We start from the raw sequence: 20,812 nt of genomic DNA, 5'->3' as shown, positions 1-20,812 counted from the left end.
GGGCATTTATTTTTCTGATTTTGCAACTAATTGCAACTTATTATGCAACTTAATATAATTTTAGCAATTTATTTAAAAGTTACATATGTAGTTGCCAATATGATCGTTCGTAGTTGCAGGTTTGGTTGCATATGCAAAATCGTATTTTTGCAAAAAGAATCCGAATAATAGTATTTTGGCAATCTAATTTAAAAAATGACAGTATTTTTGCATAATTTCTTTTTGACTTGAGTATTTATCAAAAAAGCCCTTTTATTTTTAAGTTATATAGTACTAATAGTCATAAATATAGAAATCAGTTATATTTTGGAAAGAAAAATGCTGAAAAATAATAATAATATTAATACATGTGAATAAGAAATGAATTGTAATTTTTCAAAAACAAAGAACAATAAGAAGCATTTAATTTGTTAAACAGTCATCCTAATATTTATAAAAATACATTTTTAATAAATCTTCGAGTACGTGTAAAAAAGTTCGAATGAAAACCAATTTGAATTTGATAAATTCTCGTCTGAACTGAGCTCGACTCGTTCCCAAGTCCAAAGAACCTGCTCGCCGTGACACGCATGTTTAGCGCGCAAACCAATTCTTTCTTTTCTCTTTATGTATGTATGCACCAAGTACAATACAATTATACAAAGCCTCCTCTCCTTCCTCGATCAACATCAATAACTCAGTACAATCACTATGGGCAAACAGAAACAACAAGTGATTTCTCGCTTCTTTGCACCAAACCCCAAAACCCCATCAAACCCTACTCCCTCTTCTCCACCCCCACCTCCAAAAATCTCAACTACTGTCAATTTCTCACCAGCCAAACGCGCCCTTAACTCCCAGTTCATTTCTTCCACTAAACCCCCCAAAACCCCTAAACTCTCTCCTCATACCCACAACCCCATTCCATCTCTTCACCAAAGATTTGTGGAGAAGCTTTTAGAACCTTCTCAGGACCTTCTAGAGCCTTCTGGGGAGTCGTCACTTGTGGGCCCTTCTGTTAAGTACACTCCTCTGGAACAGCAAGTGGTGGAGCTTAAAAGAAAGTACCCTGATGTTCTGTTGATGATTGAAGTTGGTTACAAGTTTCGGTTTTTCGGACAGGATGCTGAGAATGCTGCTAGGGTTTTGGGGATTTATGCTCATATGGATCATAATTTTTTGACTGCCAGTGTGCCTACTTTTAGGTTGAATGTTTATGTTAGGAGGCTTGTGGGGGCCGGTTATAAGGTTGGAGTTGTTAAACAGACTGAAACTGCGGCGATTAAGGCTCATGGTTCGAATCGGTTAGGACCATTTTGCAGGGGGTTATCGGCATTGTACACTAAAGCTACATTGGAGGCGGCTGAGGATGTGGGTGGTGGAGAAGAAGGGTTCGGTTCGTGTAGTAATTATTTGGTTTGTGTTGTTGAGAATGTGGACATTGGGGGGATTGAAAGTGGATGTGATTCGAAGATTGGAATTATAGCGGTTGAGATTTCAACCGGAGATGTTATTTATGGGGAGTTTGATGATAATTTTATGAGGTCTGCGCTTGAAGCGTTGCTTTTGAGATTGTCACCTGCGGAGTTACTTCTTGCAGAGCCCCTCTCAAAACAGACTGAAAAGGTCACTTTTGATTACATGATCTATATGATCAGTATGTGTGTTTATGACTTTACATGGATGTGCTTAAATTTATTATTTTATATGTTCGAAATGATTTAGGTGTAGCGCCCATTGGAATGGACTTAGTTGTATTAAGTGCACCCTAATTTATGTCCATCAAAAATGGCTACATGACGTTATCATTTTGGGGAGTTCAGAAAACAAAAGAAATTTAAAGCCTGTTGTTACAGCATAGTAGAAACAATTCATCCTTTAAAGCAAAGTGAAAATAATTCACTACTAAATGGCTAGTAGATAAAGGTGATCATAGTTAAAATTAATAATGCATCATTAGGAATGCTACAATAGATTGTGAAACAGTAGATTATTTATATAGTGAAAGGTAAATTTGACTGCAAAGAAGCAAAGCCAAACAGAAAGAATGGCAGGCAGGCTACGAAGCCGCTGATACAATGGAACTCAAAGCAAGAACCGATACAACTACAACAAACTTTAACTTTATTCTTCCAGAAAAAAATATGTATATAGATACACATGTTCGAGTAATCTATTATTCATTATTGTGTCCACAATATTCCCCTTTATAGACGGTATGTCATTTAACCTCTTTCAGAGGTATATAAAATTGGCTACACTTTCCTACTTTGATGCTAAAGTATAATGGCCTTTATCATCTGATTTTAGACTACAATTGTGATCCCTTCTTTGCATGTTCACTTTAATGTTTACATTTTATTAGAAGTTGTTACTATCTGGATTTATGGTAGCTAATATTAAATTGTATTTGATATTGTGCTGTTAGAAGTTAGAAATCCAATTGCTTTAGTTCATCTAGCTTACTAAGTTGGATACTTTATCTATAGTTACTATCATCATATGCTGGTCCAACGTCAAATGTCCGGGTGGAGCATATATCACGAGATTCCTTCAATCAAGGTAGTGCACTTGCTGAAGTAATGGCATTGTCTGATAACAAGAGTGATAGTCAGCTAGTAAAAAACTTGCACAAAGAAACAGAGGTGGAAACAGAGGCAGCTGACTGCTCGACAAATGAGGTATGTTTGTATATCACAGCATGCTAAATTGAGAAGGATTGCTTGGATAAGCTTGAAATCCAAGTAAAATTGCAATATGAATGATTGTTACCTTTATGATTCAGAAAATATTATATTCTACTGCTCTATACTTTCTCCCTAAATTTTCGATGCGCAGTATATTGCATCTTGTGCAAACACAATGCATGCATGTGCTTTAGTGCTCGTGTCTTTAAATTTGTTTGGTAATGTGGTCTGGAAATACGATGGTTTGATATCTTTACTTACTAAAACTACTAGCATTTTTTCCTTTATCCGTGTAATTATTTGGCTTACCCTTTTACTTGTAAGATTATGTTTGCATATGGAATTAATGTAGATTTAGAAACACGCAATTATAAGAAAAACTGTTTGCATATGCCATGATTAACAAATATTGAAATAATTGCTATATATGACGATAAGAGCCATTTAGATAAAATTCAACGTGCGTATGTGTCTGTGTATTTGACCACTGCTGATAACACTTTCCCAATTTTACGAAAGGAAGATGATTTTATCTTACTTCGTTTATCCCTTTAAAGGATCTGCAGGCTAGCTGTACTGTCCTTTGATGGTCTTTGTAGAAAAAAGTTTTAAAATTATAACGTGCGGATATACTGAATTTTGTTTTTCAAATGTTATATGTTTGGGTAGACTTTTTTTTCCTTATCTATTATTAGTTAAAGTCCTACTAGTGTTAAATAACACCAAATAACTCCTTATTTATTCTTCTTGTATTTGAAGGGAATTGTAGATATGCCTGACATGGTGGTCCAAGCATTAGCCTTGACCATTCGTCACCTGAAGCAATTTGGTTTTGAGAAAATTTTGTGCTCCGGAGCTTCATTTCGACCCTTGTCCGGTAGTATGGAAATGACTCTGTCTGCCAATGCTATGCAACAATTAGAGGTATACTATATTTAAGTCAAATGCTAGGTGTTTAACTTCTTGGTCTTGATCTGCGATACCTAGTGTGACCAACTGATATGATTGATTGATATAGCTGAACTCTGATACCCCATATTCACTATATTGCAATATCTGCAAAGCTCCTAGGTTTAATGTTTCAGGCATTATGAGTTGGGCATTCATTATTGTTCACTGACTCTGATGATACTTCATATCTGTAGTGATCAATATCTTGCCTTTTATTAGGAGCAAGTCATTCAGTTGTCAATAGATATTAAGCCTTCATTTTCATATAGTTGAACATATACTATTGTTGATTGTTCTATTTACAATGTTTCTTCTTTCTTCTTCTTCTTTTTTTTTAATAATTATTTTCATGATGAGTGTAACAATTCCACTTCAGATTTTGAGGAATAATATTGACGGGTCTGAGTCTGGCTCCTTGCTGCAATGTATGAATAACACACTTACCATTTCTGGATCAAGGATCCTGAGGCACTGGGTATGGAAGTTGATTAATCGGTTACATAGTTCTTATCCGTATTTGTTGATTTATGACATCAAATTCTGTTTCCCTGTGCAGGTGACTCACCCTTTATGCGACAGAAACATGATACATTCTCGTCTTGATGCTGTGTCTGAGATTGCTGAATCCATGGGTTCATACAAAGCTTCTCAAAGTATTAACTGCGATGAGGAAGACTCTAATGTTACTATTGTGTGCCCCAAATTACATCAGGTTCTTTCTTCAGTTTTGACTTTCTTAGGAAGGTCACCTGATATTCAGCGTGGGATTACAAGAATATTTCATCGAACAGCAACAACATCAGAGGTTCTTACTTATTTTGACTGCTTATCAACATGTGTTTAGAAGTTTGCATATGTTACTATAATGTATCTATTTCCTGAATTTTAAAGTATCATTCACGCCCTAACCTCCAAAGACATAGGATAAATGACTAGATGCTTGGTTAATGTGGACATCTTTCATATAAGCTCATTAACATATTTACTTTCTATAGTAACTTTAGACAGTTTCTACATCTTATTGAATGGTACAGTTCATTGCTATTATTAAAGCCATCTTAGTTGCTGGGAAGCAACTTCATGAGCTTCATGTTGAGGAAGAAGGTCGTAACACAATAGTAGGGAAAAACATTGTGCACTCTGTGTTGCTAAGGAAATTAGTTTTGACAGCTTCATCATCCAGATTAATTGGTATTGCTGCAAAACTTTTGTCATCCCTGAACAAGGATGCTGCTGAAAAACAGGATCTTCAAAATTTATTTATCAGTACTGATGGACAATTCTCAGAGGTTAAACAGTTAATTTAAGAATTATACAATTTTTTTTATAGATTTCTGTTTTTTAGTGTTTATTCTAACCTTTAACTTAAATATATCTACCAGGTTGGTGAAGCGAGAACAAAAGTCCAGTGTGCAAAAGAAAAATTGGACTTATTGATTAATTCCTACCGCAAACAGCTTGGTAAACGCAATTTGGAATTCACAAGTGTTTTAGGGACAACACACTTGATTGAGGTACTACATTGAATGTTGTTACTCTTTACAAATCGCAAGCTTTAATATTAAAGTTTACGAATTTCTAGTATCTCTTCCTTTCAATATCTTAGTTCGATGCCTATGATGCTGGCAGTTGGATACGTTGTAATGTATTACAGTTTTGTAGACTATAATGCTATACTATTATATTGTTATCAGAACTATATTTTGTTTCCCACTTGGTGCCGATGCAAATATAAATTATATACTTGGTAGTTGGTCACATGGTGTCCTGTTCCTATTAAGCTATAATTGTTAAATTGTTATTGTTATACTCTTTTGGTTAGGGATAAGCTTCCCAGGCATCAGATCACAGGCTTTGGTTGATGTATGAGGCTTTATTTCTCTTGTGACATGCTTTATGCTATTCAATTAAATGTAACGTCTTCGCAGTTGCCTGCAGATGTGAAAGTTCCTTCCAATTGGGTAAAAGTGAATAGTACAAAAAAAACTATACGTTATCATCCACCTGAAGTCTCAACTGCTCTGGACCAGCTGTCACTAGTCACTGAGGAACTCACTCACATCTGCCGAGCTGCTTGGGATAATTTTCTTAAAGAATTTGGCAGATACTATTCTGAGTTCCAAGCTGCTGTTGAAGCACTAGCTTCTTTGGATTGCTTACATTCACTTGCCGTTCTTTCAAGAAATAAGGTTGTCTTTCAGCCTTGAGGCCTATTGAACACATACTACTTGTATTTTATATTGTTAACATTTTTTTATTTTTTGGTTGCAGGGTTATGTTCGTCCAGTTTTCGTGAATGATAATGATCCTGTTCAGATATCTGTCCGTTCTGGTCGTCACCCAGTATGTAAAATTGCAATCCGATTCTTCTATATATTCTGCTTCTCTTTTGTACCATCTACATCTCATATTTTTAGAGTTTGGTCATTGCAGCTGTCTAAGTTCTTTGTACGATTGATCGTTACCTTCTGTAATTGACCAGGTTCTTGAGTCTATATTACAAGATAGTTTTGTCCCGAACGATACAAATATGCATTCTGATGGTGAGTACTGTCAGATCATTACAGGACCAAACATGGGTGGAAAGAGTTGCTATATTCGCCAAGTCGCTCTCATTGCTATTATGGCTCAGGTAGAAGTTCTGTTTGACGTTCGTATCAATGTCATGAATATATATATATATATATATATATATATATATATATATATATATGTACATAGAAATTAGATTAATCTTGCTTACCTTGCTGATAGGTAAATACGAATCATTATTATCTTGTCAAAGTGGTTTGGCATTTGTTGTAGTTGTCACTAATTAACTATTGGAGTATGTCTGTCGACTTTGAACAGATGGGTTGGTAAGGGGAAAATTTGTTTTTTTACCAAGGAAAAAAAACACCAAGGACTGTATTAGGTCTGGTGATACAAAATATCTTAGCAAAACAAGGCAAAATGAGTTATCTTTCCAGGTCCAAGCACAACTGGGTGGAAAAGATGAGATAAAATGCTGATATCATACTAGCATGAATTAGGGCTTGCTTGCGACCCAATAGAATGATGATAGTGCTCAATAAGTTGGACACTTAAGGACGAAAATCAAGCGTCTCTGGGTTTTCTTTCTTACTGTATCCTGAAAACTCTATAGATGAAGTACTCACTGTTTGACATTTGGATCCAGAATAGTTGTTCTACACAATTCATATAATTGCAAGATGAATGCTTGTTATAAATGTATTGAGGCCTCAAAGTTTATTGTTAGTTTGAGTTGATATGGATCAGCCTTCGATCATGGATTCATGTAATGTAATTTCTGATCCCTACAGGTTGGCTCATTCGTACCAGCGTGTTCTGCAAGTTTGCATGTGTTGGATGGCATTTACACTAGAATGGGATCTTCTGACAGTATTCAGCAAGGAAGAAGCACCTTTTTAGAAGAACTGAGTGAGGCTTCTAACATACTACACAGCTGTTCACCTCGCTCGTTGGTTATCATTGATGAGCTCGGAAGAGGCACTAGCACACATGATGGAGTAGCAATTGCTTACGCTACGTTACAGTATCTACTTGAGGAGAAAAGATGCATGACTTTGTTTGTCACCCATTACCCAAAAATTGTTGACATCAAGACTCAGTTTCCCAGAGCTGTAGGAGCTTACCATGTTTCATATCTGACGTCTAAGAAAGATCCATCTACAGATAGAAATAATGATCAAAGAGTTGACACCATGAACTATGAAGATGTGCTTTACCTTTATAAGCTTGTACCAGGTGTTTCCAAGAGTAGCTTTGGGTTTAAAGTTGCTCAGCTTGCTCAGGTTCGGTGCACTGTCTGTTTCTATCAGTTAAACCAATTTGTGACATTGAAAATTTGTCTTCAAGTTGAGGTTTGTAAATATTTACAAAAATCATGCGGTAGAGCATTATCTGGAGAAAAGTATTTCAGTTAATAGTTTGCATGAAAAGTATTAACTTAATTGACAATTGAGTTTGTTCTTTGCCTGCTTTCAGTGTTATCTTATAATTTGTACGTACTGAATCCTCACTCGCAGCTACCTGCTTCATGTATTAGTCAAGCTATTAGCATGGCTGTAAAGCTTGAAGCAGCAGTAAGCAACAGAAGGAAGAACAGGCTGGCATGCAATCACTCAAACGAATCGGCTTCACCAGATAACGAAGCAAAGCATGCACCAAAGAGACTGACTGAACATATTGAAGATACCTGTGCAGAAGAAACTGAGGACCTAGAGGAACTTTGTACGGTCTTCAGAGAGATCTTTTTGAATATAAATTTAGCTAGTTCAGTAGATGGTGATCTTGAAAAGTGTTTTCAACTATTGAACCACGCTAGAGGTCTTGCATTGGAGTTGATCAATAGGTAAAGAATTATTTTCCCACTTTGTCATTTTCTTCTCTAGTTCGATAGTTCCTTGTCCATCTCCAGAGTAATCTTCACATGGTCAGGCGCTTAAAACTGTTAATGATAAAATAATATTTTTGTATGTACCTGTCTATATTTATAGGAAATCAGTGTAACCTTTACTTCCATGGAATTAGTACATTTGAATGATTTGTGTAGCTAAATCCCTCGATAATGCTCGCAGCCATTCAGTGTTGATGATTTGATTGACAGATGATGCAAGACACTCCTAGCAAGTCCTGCAATTTTTTTTGAATAATAATCACTTGCTTTACTTTCAAGTTGCAAGTGAAAATGTTTCCTTCATGCACCTGAAATTAATCTTTCATATATATTAGTTTTTTCCTCTTCAGATGATCGCAGGCCTTGGTTATTGATATGAAGTGAAGAGAACTGCAGCAATGGAAACAGAGAAAAGGTTGTTGTATGCTAGTATTACTTTTTGTTAATATTGTAACGGTAAATTAGTAGTACAATTTGTTGGTTTTAAAGTTAACTTCATTTCTTGTCTCTTTAAAATGTTAGCTTGTAATCTCGAGCCTGAAGGGTCTGATATTAGAATTTAGAGCAGTCATTTACTAATTAGGTAATTAGGTAATATATATTTTCATAAATGAATGATTTTATGAAGATAAAATATTTTGAAAAAATAGGCATTGTAATCCAGTCGTGATGAACTGCCGACTACAATCTACAATCTCATCGTGAAAAAAGAATGTTTGTTACCAGCCGGGATGAAACAACTAACTATTGACTATGAAAAAAATTAACTGAACGAATTGCAGATCTGTTCTCCGAATAACACCTGAAATATTTAAATTTTTTAATCTAAATAATTTATAATGACATCAAGCAAAAAAATAAATAAATATTACAATGACATTTCGAACAATTCAATCAATATTATCTATGGAACAATTAATCCTTCATACAAGCCCATGTGTACTGTTCAGAACTATTAATTACACCTACTAATATAGGAGTAATAATTTTTTGTTACAAAAAATAAGCTCTTGCGGTATTTTTCATTGTCCTGTAATTGACGCTCATAAAATATGAACACATTTTTATTGCATTGCGATATCCATCATTATTCAAGAATCGATGCAAATCATACAAATTTCTCAAAATATCATATAAATTCCTTTTTTAAAAAATTACCGAAACCCATACCACCACAACCAAAACATAAAAATATCGAACACAAACATTAAAAAAAAAAAAACAAACTCAATTTAGAAAAAAAACAAACTCAAATAAATTTGGATAAAACTTGGCCGATTTGCTATGATCAGAATTTTAAATTAAATACTCCTTCCGTCCCACAATATAAGTTTCTATTGAAAAGATTACGCATTTTAAAAAAATTTTAATTAAATAGTATTTTCGCATTTGTATCCCTAATAAATGCATGATTGTTGACTATAATTCAACTCTCGTTAATTTTTGGAATAATGCTAATATATTTGTATTAAAAACTAAAAGTGGACAAGGATTATGAAAAAAAAATATTGTGAGAAAAAAATTTCTTTCAAAAATACTTGGAGGGAGTATTTCTTTCGGCAAGACATATCGGCCCTGTTTGTTTAAGAGAAGCAGAAGCTGCTTCCGGCTTCTGCTTCTCTTGACCCGTTTGCGTAAAGAAGTAGAAGAAGCACTTTTAAAAAGCTGAGAATGCTAACTTCTCTCTCACAGTTTCTGCTTCTTTTCCAAACACTTTATTAACTTACTGCTTCTTTTCCAAACACTTTATTAACTTATTTACTTCTCGCTCCACTTCTCTAGTTTAAGCAACAAATCACTTTTTTTAAATTTGTCCAAACGGTCCCATCATCTATGGTCAAAATTGAAATTCGTCTTACCTTCCTTTTTTATTTATTTTTAAATTGAATAATTTTAACATATTTTCTGAATATAATTTGTTATACTGACATAGTGACATTGACCAGCCGAGTTGGACAAATAAAATGGATATATCCAGCAGCAGGTGGAGCTGCTTGAAGAAGACGATACACCTTCCTTAACGACAGGTATGTATGTAACTATTCAATCTCATTCAATTGTTAGATTAATTGAAATCTAGATCAATTCACATAATTCTCTTTATTCGCTTAGATCCGAAACGCACTATAATTTCATTGATTTTCATGCATACATATGGATGCATTTGTTTAATTTAGGTTCTTTTAATAGGTTGTTGTAGCTCTTGATTCCATCTGACTAGGCTCTACATAATCGGCTCTTTAAAAAGATTTTAGATTCGGTTGTTAGTAAAACCCTCAGCTCTTCCAAATTCTCGAAAATAATGCTCCTTTAATCAATCGGAATGTGTCTTTTATTAAATGTTTCAGTTATTAGTTAGATTTGAAACTATTCTACGGTGTTCTTATGGTTTTATCCGATGAAATGTGGTCGATAATGCTGATTTTGTTGCCAATCAAGTAGTCGAACTTTTCTTTGCAGCTATGATATCTTGAATGGATTTTTGTTTGTGTGTATGATTTTAGAAAACTCTTTGCAGGCTAAGTTGATTAGTAGTAGGCCCTTACCTTGTAAAATGTGGATTAATTGGTGAAATTAAATATAGCGATCAGATTGCATATGTCCGGTGCATCTTTTTGATGCAGGCTTGATGAGACAATTTGGATGCTGCAAGTAGACAAATGGGTATCTTTAAAGATAAATCTTTAGAGGAGAGTAAAGAATCAGAGGAAGGGAATTACAAAGAGAGTTCAGTCACGGTTCCTCTATCCTCCCGGGAAAATGGTAATTGTGATAGTGAAGAAGCTGGAGAGGACTCAGAAGAGGATTGTGAGGAGAAATCCCAAGAGGATGTAGAGATGGAGCTTGAAGGGAGTGTGGAAGAACAAACAGAAGATGAATTGGTTGAAGGTTCTGAAGACGAGTTGGAAGATGATCAAGAAGAGGATCCTGAGGAGGAACCCGAAGAGGATGTTGAGACAGAGCTTGAAGAGAATCCAGAAGAGGAGCCAGTAGAAGGTTCTGAAGCTGATCTTGAGGATGATCAAGAAGAGGATTCAAGTGAAGATCAAGCTGAGAAATCGGTTGTAGAATGTGCTACTCCATCCAAGTCATGTAATGATTATGTTTCCGCTGAGCGAAAAACTGAATATGAAGATAAAGACCCCTCAGCAAGGTGCTTGTTTAAGTCAAATCCTAAAACTGAGACGGAGCCAGCATATCAGACTTCTTCAACTGGAAAACAGAGGATAGTGGTTAATGCAACAGACAAGGCTTCACTATCACAAAATTATAGTATTGAAAACAATTGCGAGAATGATGTAGCTGTTAAACAAGCCCACGCATTTCAACAATGTGTACAAGGAGGGCTTGACGCTGTTGTTGACACAAGTTCTGGACAACAGGCTAATTTTGGTAAACGAAGGCGTAGTAGATGGGACCAAGATCGTGAAGATGACAAAAAAATAGTTGTAGAAGATAGAAATGGTAAAAAGCGTAAATCAAGGTGGGATTCTGATGATTCTAAGTTGGAATCGGAGGAGCCTCAGCTAGATTTAGAGGTTCAGGCATTAAAAAGTAGACTTTCGGAAATCAACTGCATACTTCATCCACGTGAAGACACTAATGTTGGAGCAGGGTTTCGCAAGAAATTAATGAAAGAACATAAAAAGATCTTATCCAAGTTGGAAAAGAAGAACGCCATTTTTTATAAAGAATTGTATGTACCAGTAAAGGAATATCCAACATATAACTTCTTTGGTATCATAATTGGACCAAAAGGAAACACACAAAAGAGGATGGAGATGGAGACTGGGGCTAAGATTCGGCTGAGAGGTACGGGTTCCATCAAAACAGCTAAGGGGGTTGATACGTCTAAAGATACAGATTTACGTGTCTACATAGAGGCAAGCAGTCAGAAATCTCTTGATGCCGCTGTATGTATGATTGAAAAATTGCTAATCCCCGTAGAAGAGGGAATGAATGATCATAAGCGAGCCCAATTACAGGAACTTGGTAATCTTAAAGCAGCAGGTATAATTAACTCATGTAGTGTGTGCAAGGAGACAGGGCACAATCAATTTGCCTGTCCTCAGAAGAGATCTACCTTGGAGGCCGCTTGTGACACTTGTGGAAACTTTAGTCATCCCACTTCTGCTTGTCCAGTTACCCCTTTGAAATTGAAAATTCAATCCTCCAGAGAAATAAGTGCTGCAAATCTTTATGTTGGATCTCTTCCCCAAACTATAGATGATAGTCGTTTGCGGGAGCTTTTTTCTCCATTTGGAACAATTACTGAATCGAAAGTCATAATAGATCTGGTAACTGGTAGAAGTAAAGGTTATGGCTTTGTCAGGTTTGATACTCCCACTGCTGCAAGCTTAGCCATAAAGCATATGCATGGGCACCAACTGGATGGGCGCAGTCTGGTAGTGCAGATAGGAGGTACTCCTGTTTATCCTATTCGTGGACCTGTAGCAGTAGCTACCAGCTGCCCTGCTTTGCCTCGCTATATGCTACCAGATGCACAAGTGTCGGTCCACAGTGGTGAAGGCTCAGGCTTTCCATTATCACTAAACTTGAATTACAACAATCAATTTCTTCAGAACGGGGCTCCAGTGTCAAGTGGGTCCAGGACTGCATATTCATCGACTGGTTTTGTGTCGATGTCAACTGAGTCGAGGAGTGCAGTTCCATCAACCAATTTTGTTTCGCAATTCCCGGGTAATCCTGACTATCCTGGTTTGGTTTCAGGGTCAACTGAATCAGGGACTGGATATCCTTCAGTTGGTTTAGGAACAAGTTTTACCGAGTCCGGGAGTGTGTATCCATCAGCAAGTTTTGTTTCGATGTTCCCTGGTGATCCGGACTATCCGGGCTTAGTTTCGGGGAGTGTGTTTTCATCAGGCAGTTCAGTTTCAAAGTTCCCTGGTGATCCTGACTATCCTGGTTCAGGATTTCAGTCATTCTTTTAGTAAAAATGTTGTAAACCGCCAACTCACCTTGCAACTCAAACTGTTTATTCAGGTTATTTGCAGGCAGTGGCTTGAAAACATAGTCAAAATCATTACCCGAATAAAATATGTGAGATAATTAAACAGATAAGGTTAATCATTTGATGAAGATCAGCAATATAAAATTAAATTTGTCAGCTAAGTCGAGAACTGAATTTTTTATCTACTGGGTTGGTTTCAGGGTCAATTGAATCAACAACTGCAATCTCATCAGCTGATTTAGTACCAGGGTCTAAGCGTGGGATGCATTTTCGTTAACAAGTGTTGTCTCAATATTCCTCGGTGATCCAGATAGAGGTGGCAAAATATGGTTTTGGTTTGGTTTAAAATGGACTTAGTTTGGATAAATGAACCAAAATCATTTTCAAACCATATATTAATAAATGTGGTTATGGTTTTAGTTTAAATTATGGGTAAACTAATTTAATAAGTAAAAACAAATATTATATGATGAACAAAAATTAATACACTCAAGTGACAATGTAATGAATAGTAAATATAACAATATCATGTGTGAGTTGATGTAGTGGTTCAAGCTCTTGACTTCTCCAAGAAGGTCATGAGTTGTTGTAACTTGCAAAAAGAAAAGAACACAACAACAGTGTGTGTGTGAAGATTTATAAGAAATCTTAAATGGGAGACACAAATATAGTTCAAATATAGTTTTTTTTTTTTTTTTTTTTTTTTGACAGAAAAGTTCAAATATAGTTAGATCCATATTTTGTGCGAAATGTGAGACTAGAAACTAAACCAAATCCATTTTCTTAAATGTGATTTCATATTGATCCAAATCTACATTTGTGGTTTGGTTTGGATTGGTTTAATGGTTTTGAAACCATATTGCCACCCCTAATCCAGACTACCCTGGCTGTGCTTTTCAGTTTTACTTTTCCTGAAGACTTTGTAAAATGCGTAAAAATATAATCCATTATTTATAGTTATACTATTTTGAATTAGAAAAAATATGTTTATTTTATAAACTTAAATATCTTTTTCTTTAAGGCTTAAGCAAAATGAAATTAATTTTTTTGACAGGTACATAGTTGGAAAACTTAACGGTACAGTTATAGTACACTAATGAATTCTGACAAGTGCCATTATGCATCATTTTACATTTTATGCCATTAATGCAAGATTTTTTCCTCTATCATATAATCCATGTAACTAAAAAAAAAAGTCATTGGCCTGCCATGTTATTTATAAAAAAAAATCAGAATTTGTAATACATACAAAGCTTAATAATTGAAAAAAATCAAATAAAAATTTAAGAAATCGAGTCAAATCAAAATTTTAAATGATCAAAAGGATTTCAATTTAATGACCGAAAAGTTGCAGTAACACCGAAATTTCGAACACACTGAATAAATTTTGTACAGAGAACCGGTGGTTAAGACATAAATTACTGGGGAAAAGAAATCGTTAACAGCTGCAAAATAATCATTACTACAAATACTCACAACTGTCCAGTACATTTGCAGCAGCAACACAAGCACCAGCTTCAGCATCTTGCTATATTTACACAAACACAATAATTTGGATTTTTCAGCCATTAAACAGGAAGAAAAAGCACAACAACACAACCCTTCATCTTCTTCATTCTGCACGCAGGTATGTATAGTATACAACAATGCATCTATGCATGTTTGCCCATATATATACATTTTGATAAGATTGATCTTAAGAACTTTTTGATTTTGTATTAACCCTTTTTGTCGGATCATTTCCATTTCCTTGCAAGTTTTGTCATGTGATATTTGGGGACTAACTAAGCCCATGATTTCAGGGTGTCTTTTATTTGGCCCTTGGTATGTTTTGTGTGTTTAGATTTTGTATAGGGGTGATTTTCTTGAAATTTTTTAGGGTTTTAATAAACCCTTGAGTTTTTATGTTATAGACTCGGTTGGAACTTGGAAGACTTAGTTGGAACCGGAAGTGTTGGACATATATAGATATGTGTCGGAGTGTATAGATTTGGTTATATTTTGGATTTTGCAAATATTGCATGTTTTTTGCCCTAATATGTAGTGTTTGGTCATGACCTCATGGGTTTTTATACTTTGGTTCGAGTGTCTGACACAGTTACCCGAGATGAGCAGGACAACTTGGGTTAACAATTTTTTTTCAGAACTTGGTTTGCTATTGTTATGGCTCTGGTGTAGTTGTATAAACCCCTTTCATAACCAATTACTAAAAACGAGCTGTGTTTGAAGTGTTTAGAATGTAATGTGCTATAGTGGGCTAATTTATTTCATTCATGTGCTGTTGCCATGGTTTAGCTCTGCTAGTGGAAGGCATTGTAGTTCGATGTGGTTGTTAGTGTATCCCTTTTAGTACTGTTGAACACAGACCTTGCTGCTTGTTGCTTTGGCATTGTATTTCTGTAGGGATTAGTTCCAAGAAGAGTCCCGGAATTGCTGAAAAGGCTGTGTAAATCGGGCAATTTAAGCACCTCTAAATTTAATCAAGCCTTAGCTCTTCGAACACATTAAAATACTCTTCAATGGTCCGCTTAGTTTCAACAACTGTAATCTACAGTAGTTGCCTTCACTCTGTTAGGTTCAAGTACTAAAACCAATAGCAAAATATTGCAAGTCTAGTTATCATTAGAGCAAGGATTAGCAAGTCCAGTCTAGCAGTCATGTTGCTAGTATGGTAAGTTTGATATTCTTACTTCATTCGGTTCAATGTTTATAGTAAAATTGCAATAGTAAGTCTAGTTGTATACTTGTATATCTCCTAGTATCATGTTGAACTTGTTGGGCATCAAGCACTGCCGCTACTCCTTGCTACTTTGCCCATCTTGAACACATTTGTTCCTGTGCGTGCTCGTGCATGCGTGTTTACGTTTTTACCTGTTTTTTTTTAATTTCTTTGGCACACTCAAAGTTTTCAAATGCGAGAACTTAAGATTTTGATAAAATTGTTTGTTCACTCATTTTTCGAGACTTATATGCATCCCTAAACTTCTAATCATGGTCAGAGTATAAAGCCCACTGTTTCTTTAATTATGCAGGTGTGATGGGGAAATTTGATGCAGCAGAAAGTAAACAAATAGGTATTCTTAAAGAAAACACTTTAGAGGTACATGGTAAAGAAATGGAGAAAGGCAATCAATTACATACTTCCATTTATTATCCTCAATCTTTTGGGAAGTATGTTGATAGTGACAATGAGGAACCTGAAATGGACTCAGTAGATGATCCTGAGGAAGAACCTGAAGAGGATCCAGAAGAGGATCTTGTGGAGGAACCTGAAGAGGATCCTGAGGAGGAAGTGGAAGAAGATCTAGAGATGGATGGGATTTCATGTAACGAAAAAGTGGCTGTAGAATGTGCTTGTCCTTTCAAATTAAGTAATGAAATTGTTTCTGCTGAACAACTAACTGAACATGAAGATGAGGATTCCGCTGCAGAGTTTGTGTTTGGGCCGAATCCTCAGGGAGAGACCGCTAAAGTTTATCAGAATATGTCAGATGATAAACCGAGGATAGTGGTTAACGAAGCAGTAACACATTTTCTATCACAGAAGGATGGTCTGGGAAAGAGTTGCAAGTATGATGAACCTTCTAAAGAAGAATTCGAGATCAAGTATGCTGCTACGGGTCAACATTGTGTCCCAGGAGAGCTTGAGGAGGCTGTTGTTGGTACTAAAAATTCTGGAAAACAGGCTAATTCTGGGAAAAGAAGGGTTAGTAAATGGGATCAAGGTCCTGAAGATGACAAAAAAGCAATTTTAGAAGATAGAGAATGCAAAAAAGGTAAAACAATGTGGGATGCTAATGATTCCAAGTCTACACTGCAAGACCATCTTCCGCTGACTGATTTGCGCAGTAGTTTGTGTGGACATTTACTATATTTAGAAATTCAGTCATTGAGAAAAAGATTTTTAGAAATCAGCAGTATACTCGATCCATTAGTGGATGACAAACTTCATCCAGGAGTGTATGCACCTGAAAAACTAATAAAAGAACGCGAAAAGATCTTTATAGAGTTGGCAAAGAGGAATGCGACTATTTCTAAAGAACTTTATGTACCGGTGAAGGAATATCCGATGTATAACTTCATTGGCCTTATACTTGGACCGAAAGGAAACACACAAAAGAGGATGGAGTTGAAAACTGGGGCTAGGATTCGTCTGAGAGGTAAAGATTTATCAAAATCAGCACAAGAAGCTGATCCGTCTGAGGATGAAGACTTGAATGTCTACATAGAGGCAGTTAGTCAGAAATCTCTTGATGATGCTGTCTGTATGGTTGAGAAATTGCTAATCCCAGTAGAAGATGAAATGAATGATCACAAGCGAGCCCAGTTACAAGAGCTCTGGAATTTAAAAGCTGAAAGTTGTATTAGCTCATGCAGTGTGTGCAAGGAGCCAGGACACAATAAATTTGCCTGTCCTCTGAAGAAAACTACATTGAAGGCTGCTTGTGAAGCATGTGGTAGCTTTAGCCATTCCACTTCTGGTTGTCCAGTAGCCCCTTCAAACTTGAAAATTAAATCCTCCAAAGAAATAGATGCTGCGAATCTTTATATTGAATTTCTTCCCCAAACCGTAGATGACAGTCGTCTGCGAGAGCTTTTTTCTCCATTTGGAACAATCACTCAAACAAAAGTTGCTTTAAATTTCATAACTGGTTATAGTATGCGATATGGCTTTGTGAGATTTGATTCCCCCTCTGCTGCGAGCTTAGCCATATTGCACATGAATGGGCACCACATTGATGGTCACAGATTGAGAGTGAGAATAGCTGGCACTCCAGCAGGACAACCAGCCACAAGCCACCTACCTATTTATTCCAATTCTGGACCTGCAGCAGTAGCTACCAGCTACCCCTCTTCACCCCACTATATGATGGCAAAATCACAAGTTTCTTCACTTAACATTGAGAGCACAGGTTTATCTTCATCACTGAACATGGAATACAGCAGACAAATTTCTCAAACAGAGGCTCCAATTATTTCTCAGAACATCTCAGGGTCATCTGAATCAAGTAGTGCATATTTGTCAAGTGGTTTGGCATCAGTGTCGACTGGGCCGAGTAGTGCATTTTCATCAACAGTAGCTACCAGCTCCCCCGCTTTGCCTCATTGTATGATGCAAGTGTCCGCCCTTAATGGTGAAGGCTTAGGTTCTCCATTATCAATAAACATGGATTACCTAACAAATCTTTATATTGGATTTCTTCCCCAAACTGTAGATGGCAATCGTTTGTGGGAGCTTTTTTCTCCATTTGGAACAATTACTCAATTAAAAGTTCCATTAGATCAAATGGGATATAGTAAAGGCTATGGCTTTGTGAGATTTGATACTCCCTCTGCTGCGAGCTTGGCCATAATGCACATGAACGGATGCGAGATTGATGGTCACAGACTGACTGTAAAAATAGCTGCCATTCCACCTATTAGAGGACAACTAGCCACAAACCTCCTTCATGTTTATCCTAATCCTGGACCGACAGCAGTACCTTCCAGCTACCCCACCTCACCTTACTACATGATGCGAGAAGCACAAGTGTCCGTCCTTAATGGTGAAGGGATAGGTCTCCCGTCATTACTGGAATCCAGCAATCAATTATCTCAAGCGGAGGCTCCTATTGTTCCTCAGGAAGTCTCAGGGTCAACTGCGTCAACTACTGCAGCTGGTTCCATGGCAAACATAACTGAGTCTATAATTGCACCTTTGTCAACTAGTTTGGTTTCAAGGTCAATTGAATCAAGTACTACATATTCGCCAACTGGTTCGGTGTTAGCAGCTTCAACTGAGTTAGGAGGTGCATATCCATCAACAGTAGCTACCGGCTACCTTGCTTTGCCTGACTATACAGTGTCTCAAGCACAACTGTCCGTCCTTGATGGTGAAGGCTTAGGTTATCCGTCATCACTATACATGGAATACTTGTCAAATCTTAAAATTGGATTTCTACCCCAAACTGTAGATGATAGTCGTTTGTGGGAGCTTTTTTCTTCATTTGGAACGATCACTCAATTAAAAGTTGCACTAGATAGAACTGGTTATAGTAAAGGCTATGGTTTTGTGAAATTTGATAATCCCTCTGCTGCGAGCTTAGCCATAATGCACATGAATGGATATGAAATTGATGGCCATAGATTGACGGTGAAAATAGCTGGCTCTCTGCCCGTCAGAGGACAACCAGGCACAAACCTCCTTCATGTTTATCCTAATCCTGGTCCTGCTGCAGTAGCTACTAGCTACCCCGCGTCACCTTACTACATGATGCAAAAAGCACAAGTGTCCAGCCTTAATGGTGAAATTATAGGTTATCCTTTATCACTAAACATGGAATCTAGCTATCAATTTCCTCAAACCGAAGCTCCAGTTATTCCCCAGGAACTCTCAGGGTCAACTACTTCAATTTCATCAACTGTTCCCGTGTCAAGCTTAATTGAGTCGAGAACTGGTTTGATTTCAGGGTCCACTGAATCACCAGCCACAAGCCTCACTCCTGTTTATTCTTTTCCTGGACCTGCAGTAGTAGCTTCAAGAAGCTCTGCTGTCCCTCACCACATGATTCCGAAAGCACTGCAATCTGAGGGAGTCAAATGGTCAACCAGCTCAGGTACTGATATTTTATCAACTCATTTTGTGTCAAGGTCAACTGAGTCTGGCTCTAAATTTTTGTCACTTGGTGTGGTTTCAGGGTCAACTGAATCAAGGACTTCACTTTCGCGACATGGTTCAATAGCAACATCAGCTGAGTCGAGGAGTGTGATTTCATCTTATAGTTTTAGTTCTCTATTCTGCAGTGATTCAAAGTATCCTGGTTCAGGATTCTAGTCATAATTTTCCTGAAAACAATGTAAACCCACAGCCACGCCCCCACCTTACAACCCGAACTAGTCAGACAAGTTGTTATCAGGCAGTGAACCTATTAGCTCCTATTCGACAACTTTTTTATGCTTGTCAAAGATATAATGTCAAGGTTTTTATGGTCCACTTTATGATAATTACCTGATTTTAGTCCCCATAACAAGATTCTTGACGTTTTTTTTATGGACTGGACATTCTTTGTGTCAACTCTTTCTAGTTTGGTATTTAATTCTGTACTCAGTTCGGACTTTGATGTACTTGGGTTGATACTAGTTGTCGTCTATGATACTAATTGTTCCCAGGTTTGCCTCAGTATACGATGCCAAAAGAGCAAGTGTGTGGTCTTAGTGATGAAGACATAAGTTTCAATCGGTTTTCTCAGACTGAAGCTTGATTGTTCCTCATAAAATCTCAGGGTCAACTGGCTCAAGCACCGCTCTTCCATCAACTGCTTTTCTGTCAAGTTCCACTGAGTTCGGAACTTCAGTTTAATCAACTGGCTTAGTTTCAGGGTTAACTGAATCAAGGACTGCACTTCCGACAACTGGTTTGGTAGCGTCGTCAGCTGAGTCGAGGAGTGTGATTTCAACATACTCTATAGTTTTAGTTCATTTCTCTGTGGTGATTCGAACAATCCTGGTTCAGAATCCTAGTAATACTATACCTGAAAATGTTGCAAGCACTAAATCCATTAGCTTCTTTTTTTGGCAACTGTGTTGTGCTTTCTAAAAATTTAACTTCAGTAACTGTGTTTAGCTGTATGATAATTCCAACGATCAAAAATCTTTAACTAAAAGATGAATTGACATATGAAAAATAAAGAATATAATCAATGTTTTGAAAATATCATACTCAAACCAATATTTTAAAATGTTAAAATTGAATATATCAGTTCAATATAATAATAAATGATAGTGTAATCTTTCTACACATTTCTTTCCGGTCGTTACATGTTC

The 20,812-nt window shown here is 36.6% G+C and overlaps 3 protein-coding genes across 6 annotated transcripts; all 3 read left to right on the top strand.

The window, feature by feature from the left end:
* The first annotated feature begins 534 nt into the window (after positions 1-534).
* On the top strand, positions 535-8,569 carry LOC108210556 (DNA mismatch repair protein MSH3). 3 transcript variants are annotated; one of them, XM_017381889.2, is made up of 13 exons: positions 535-1,605; positions 2,469-2,660; positions 3,426-3,590; positions 3,994-4,092; positions 4,174-4,422; positions 4,652-4,906; positions 5,000-5,131; positions 5,546-5,806; positions 5,889-5,960; positions 6,100-6,249; positions 6,941-7,432; positions 7,667-7,992; positions 8,388-8,569. In XM_017381889.2, the coding sequence occupies exons 1-13, from the start codon at positions 691-693 to the stop codon at positions 8,389-8,391; spliced, it is 3,312 nt and encodes a 1,103-aa protein (XP_017237378.1). In that variant the 5' UTR covers positions 535-690; the 3' UTR covers positions 8,392-8,569. The 3 variants fall into 3 exon arrangements, with proteins under 3 accessions (XP_017237378.1, XP_017237380.1, XP_017237379.1); XM_017381891.2 differs by lacking the exon at positions 8,388-8,569 and having other exon boundaries at positions 7,687-7,831; XM_017381890.2 differs by lacking the exon at positions 8,388-8,569 and having other exon boundaries at positions 7,626-7,810.
* A 1,386-nt stretch (positions 8,570-9,955) lies between these two features.
* Positions 9,956-13,170, top strand: LOC108215299 (splicing factor-like protein 1). 2 transcript variants are annotated; one of them, XM_017387732.2, is made up of 2 exons: positions 9,956-10,064; positions 10,662-13,170. In XM_017387732.2, the coding sequence occupies exon 2, from the start codon at positions 10,698-10,700 to the stop codon at positions 12,987-12,989; it is 2,292 nt and encodes a 763-aa protein (XP_017243221.1). In that variant the 5' UTR covers positions 9,956-10,064; positions 10,662-10,697; the 3' UTR covers positions 12,990-13,170. The 2 variants fall into 2 exon arrangements, with proteins under 2 accessions (XP_017243221.1, XP_017243220.1); XM_017387731.2 differs by having other exon boundaries at positions 9,970-10,064; positions 10,556-13,170.
* A 2,873-nt stretch (positions 13,171-16,043) lies between these two features.
* LOC108213644 (uncharacterized) lies at positions 16,044-20,207 on the top strand. Its single transcript, XM_017385445.2, has 2 exons — positions 16,044-19,605; positions 19,687-20,207. The coding sequence occupies exons 1-2, from the start codon at positions 16,047-16,049 to the stop codon at positions 19,821-19,823; spliced, it is 3,696 nt and encodes a 1,231-aa protein (XP_017240934.2). The 5' UTR covers positions 16,044-16,046; the 3' UTR covers positions 19,824-20,207.
* Positions 20,208-20,812: the final 605 nt, after the last annotated feature.

Source organism: Daucus carota, chromosome 3 (assembly GCF_001625215.2).
Source record: "Daucus carota subsp. sativus chromosome 3, DH1 v3.0, whole genome shotgun sequence".
Classification (NCBI taxonomy): Eukaryota; Viridiplantae; Streptophyta; class Magnoliopsida; order Apiales; family Apiaceae; genus Daucus; species Daucus carota.
This window is presented reverse-complemented; position numbering and strand designations above follow the sequence as displayed.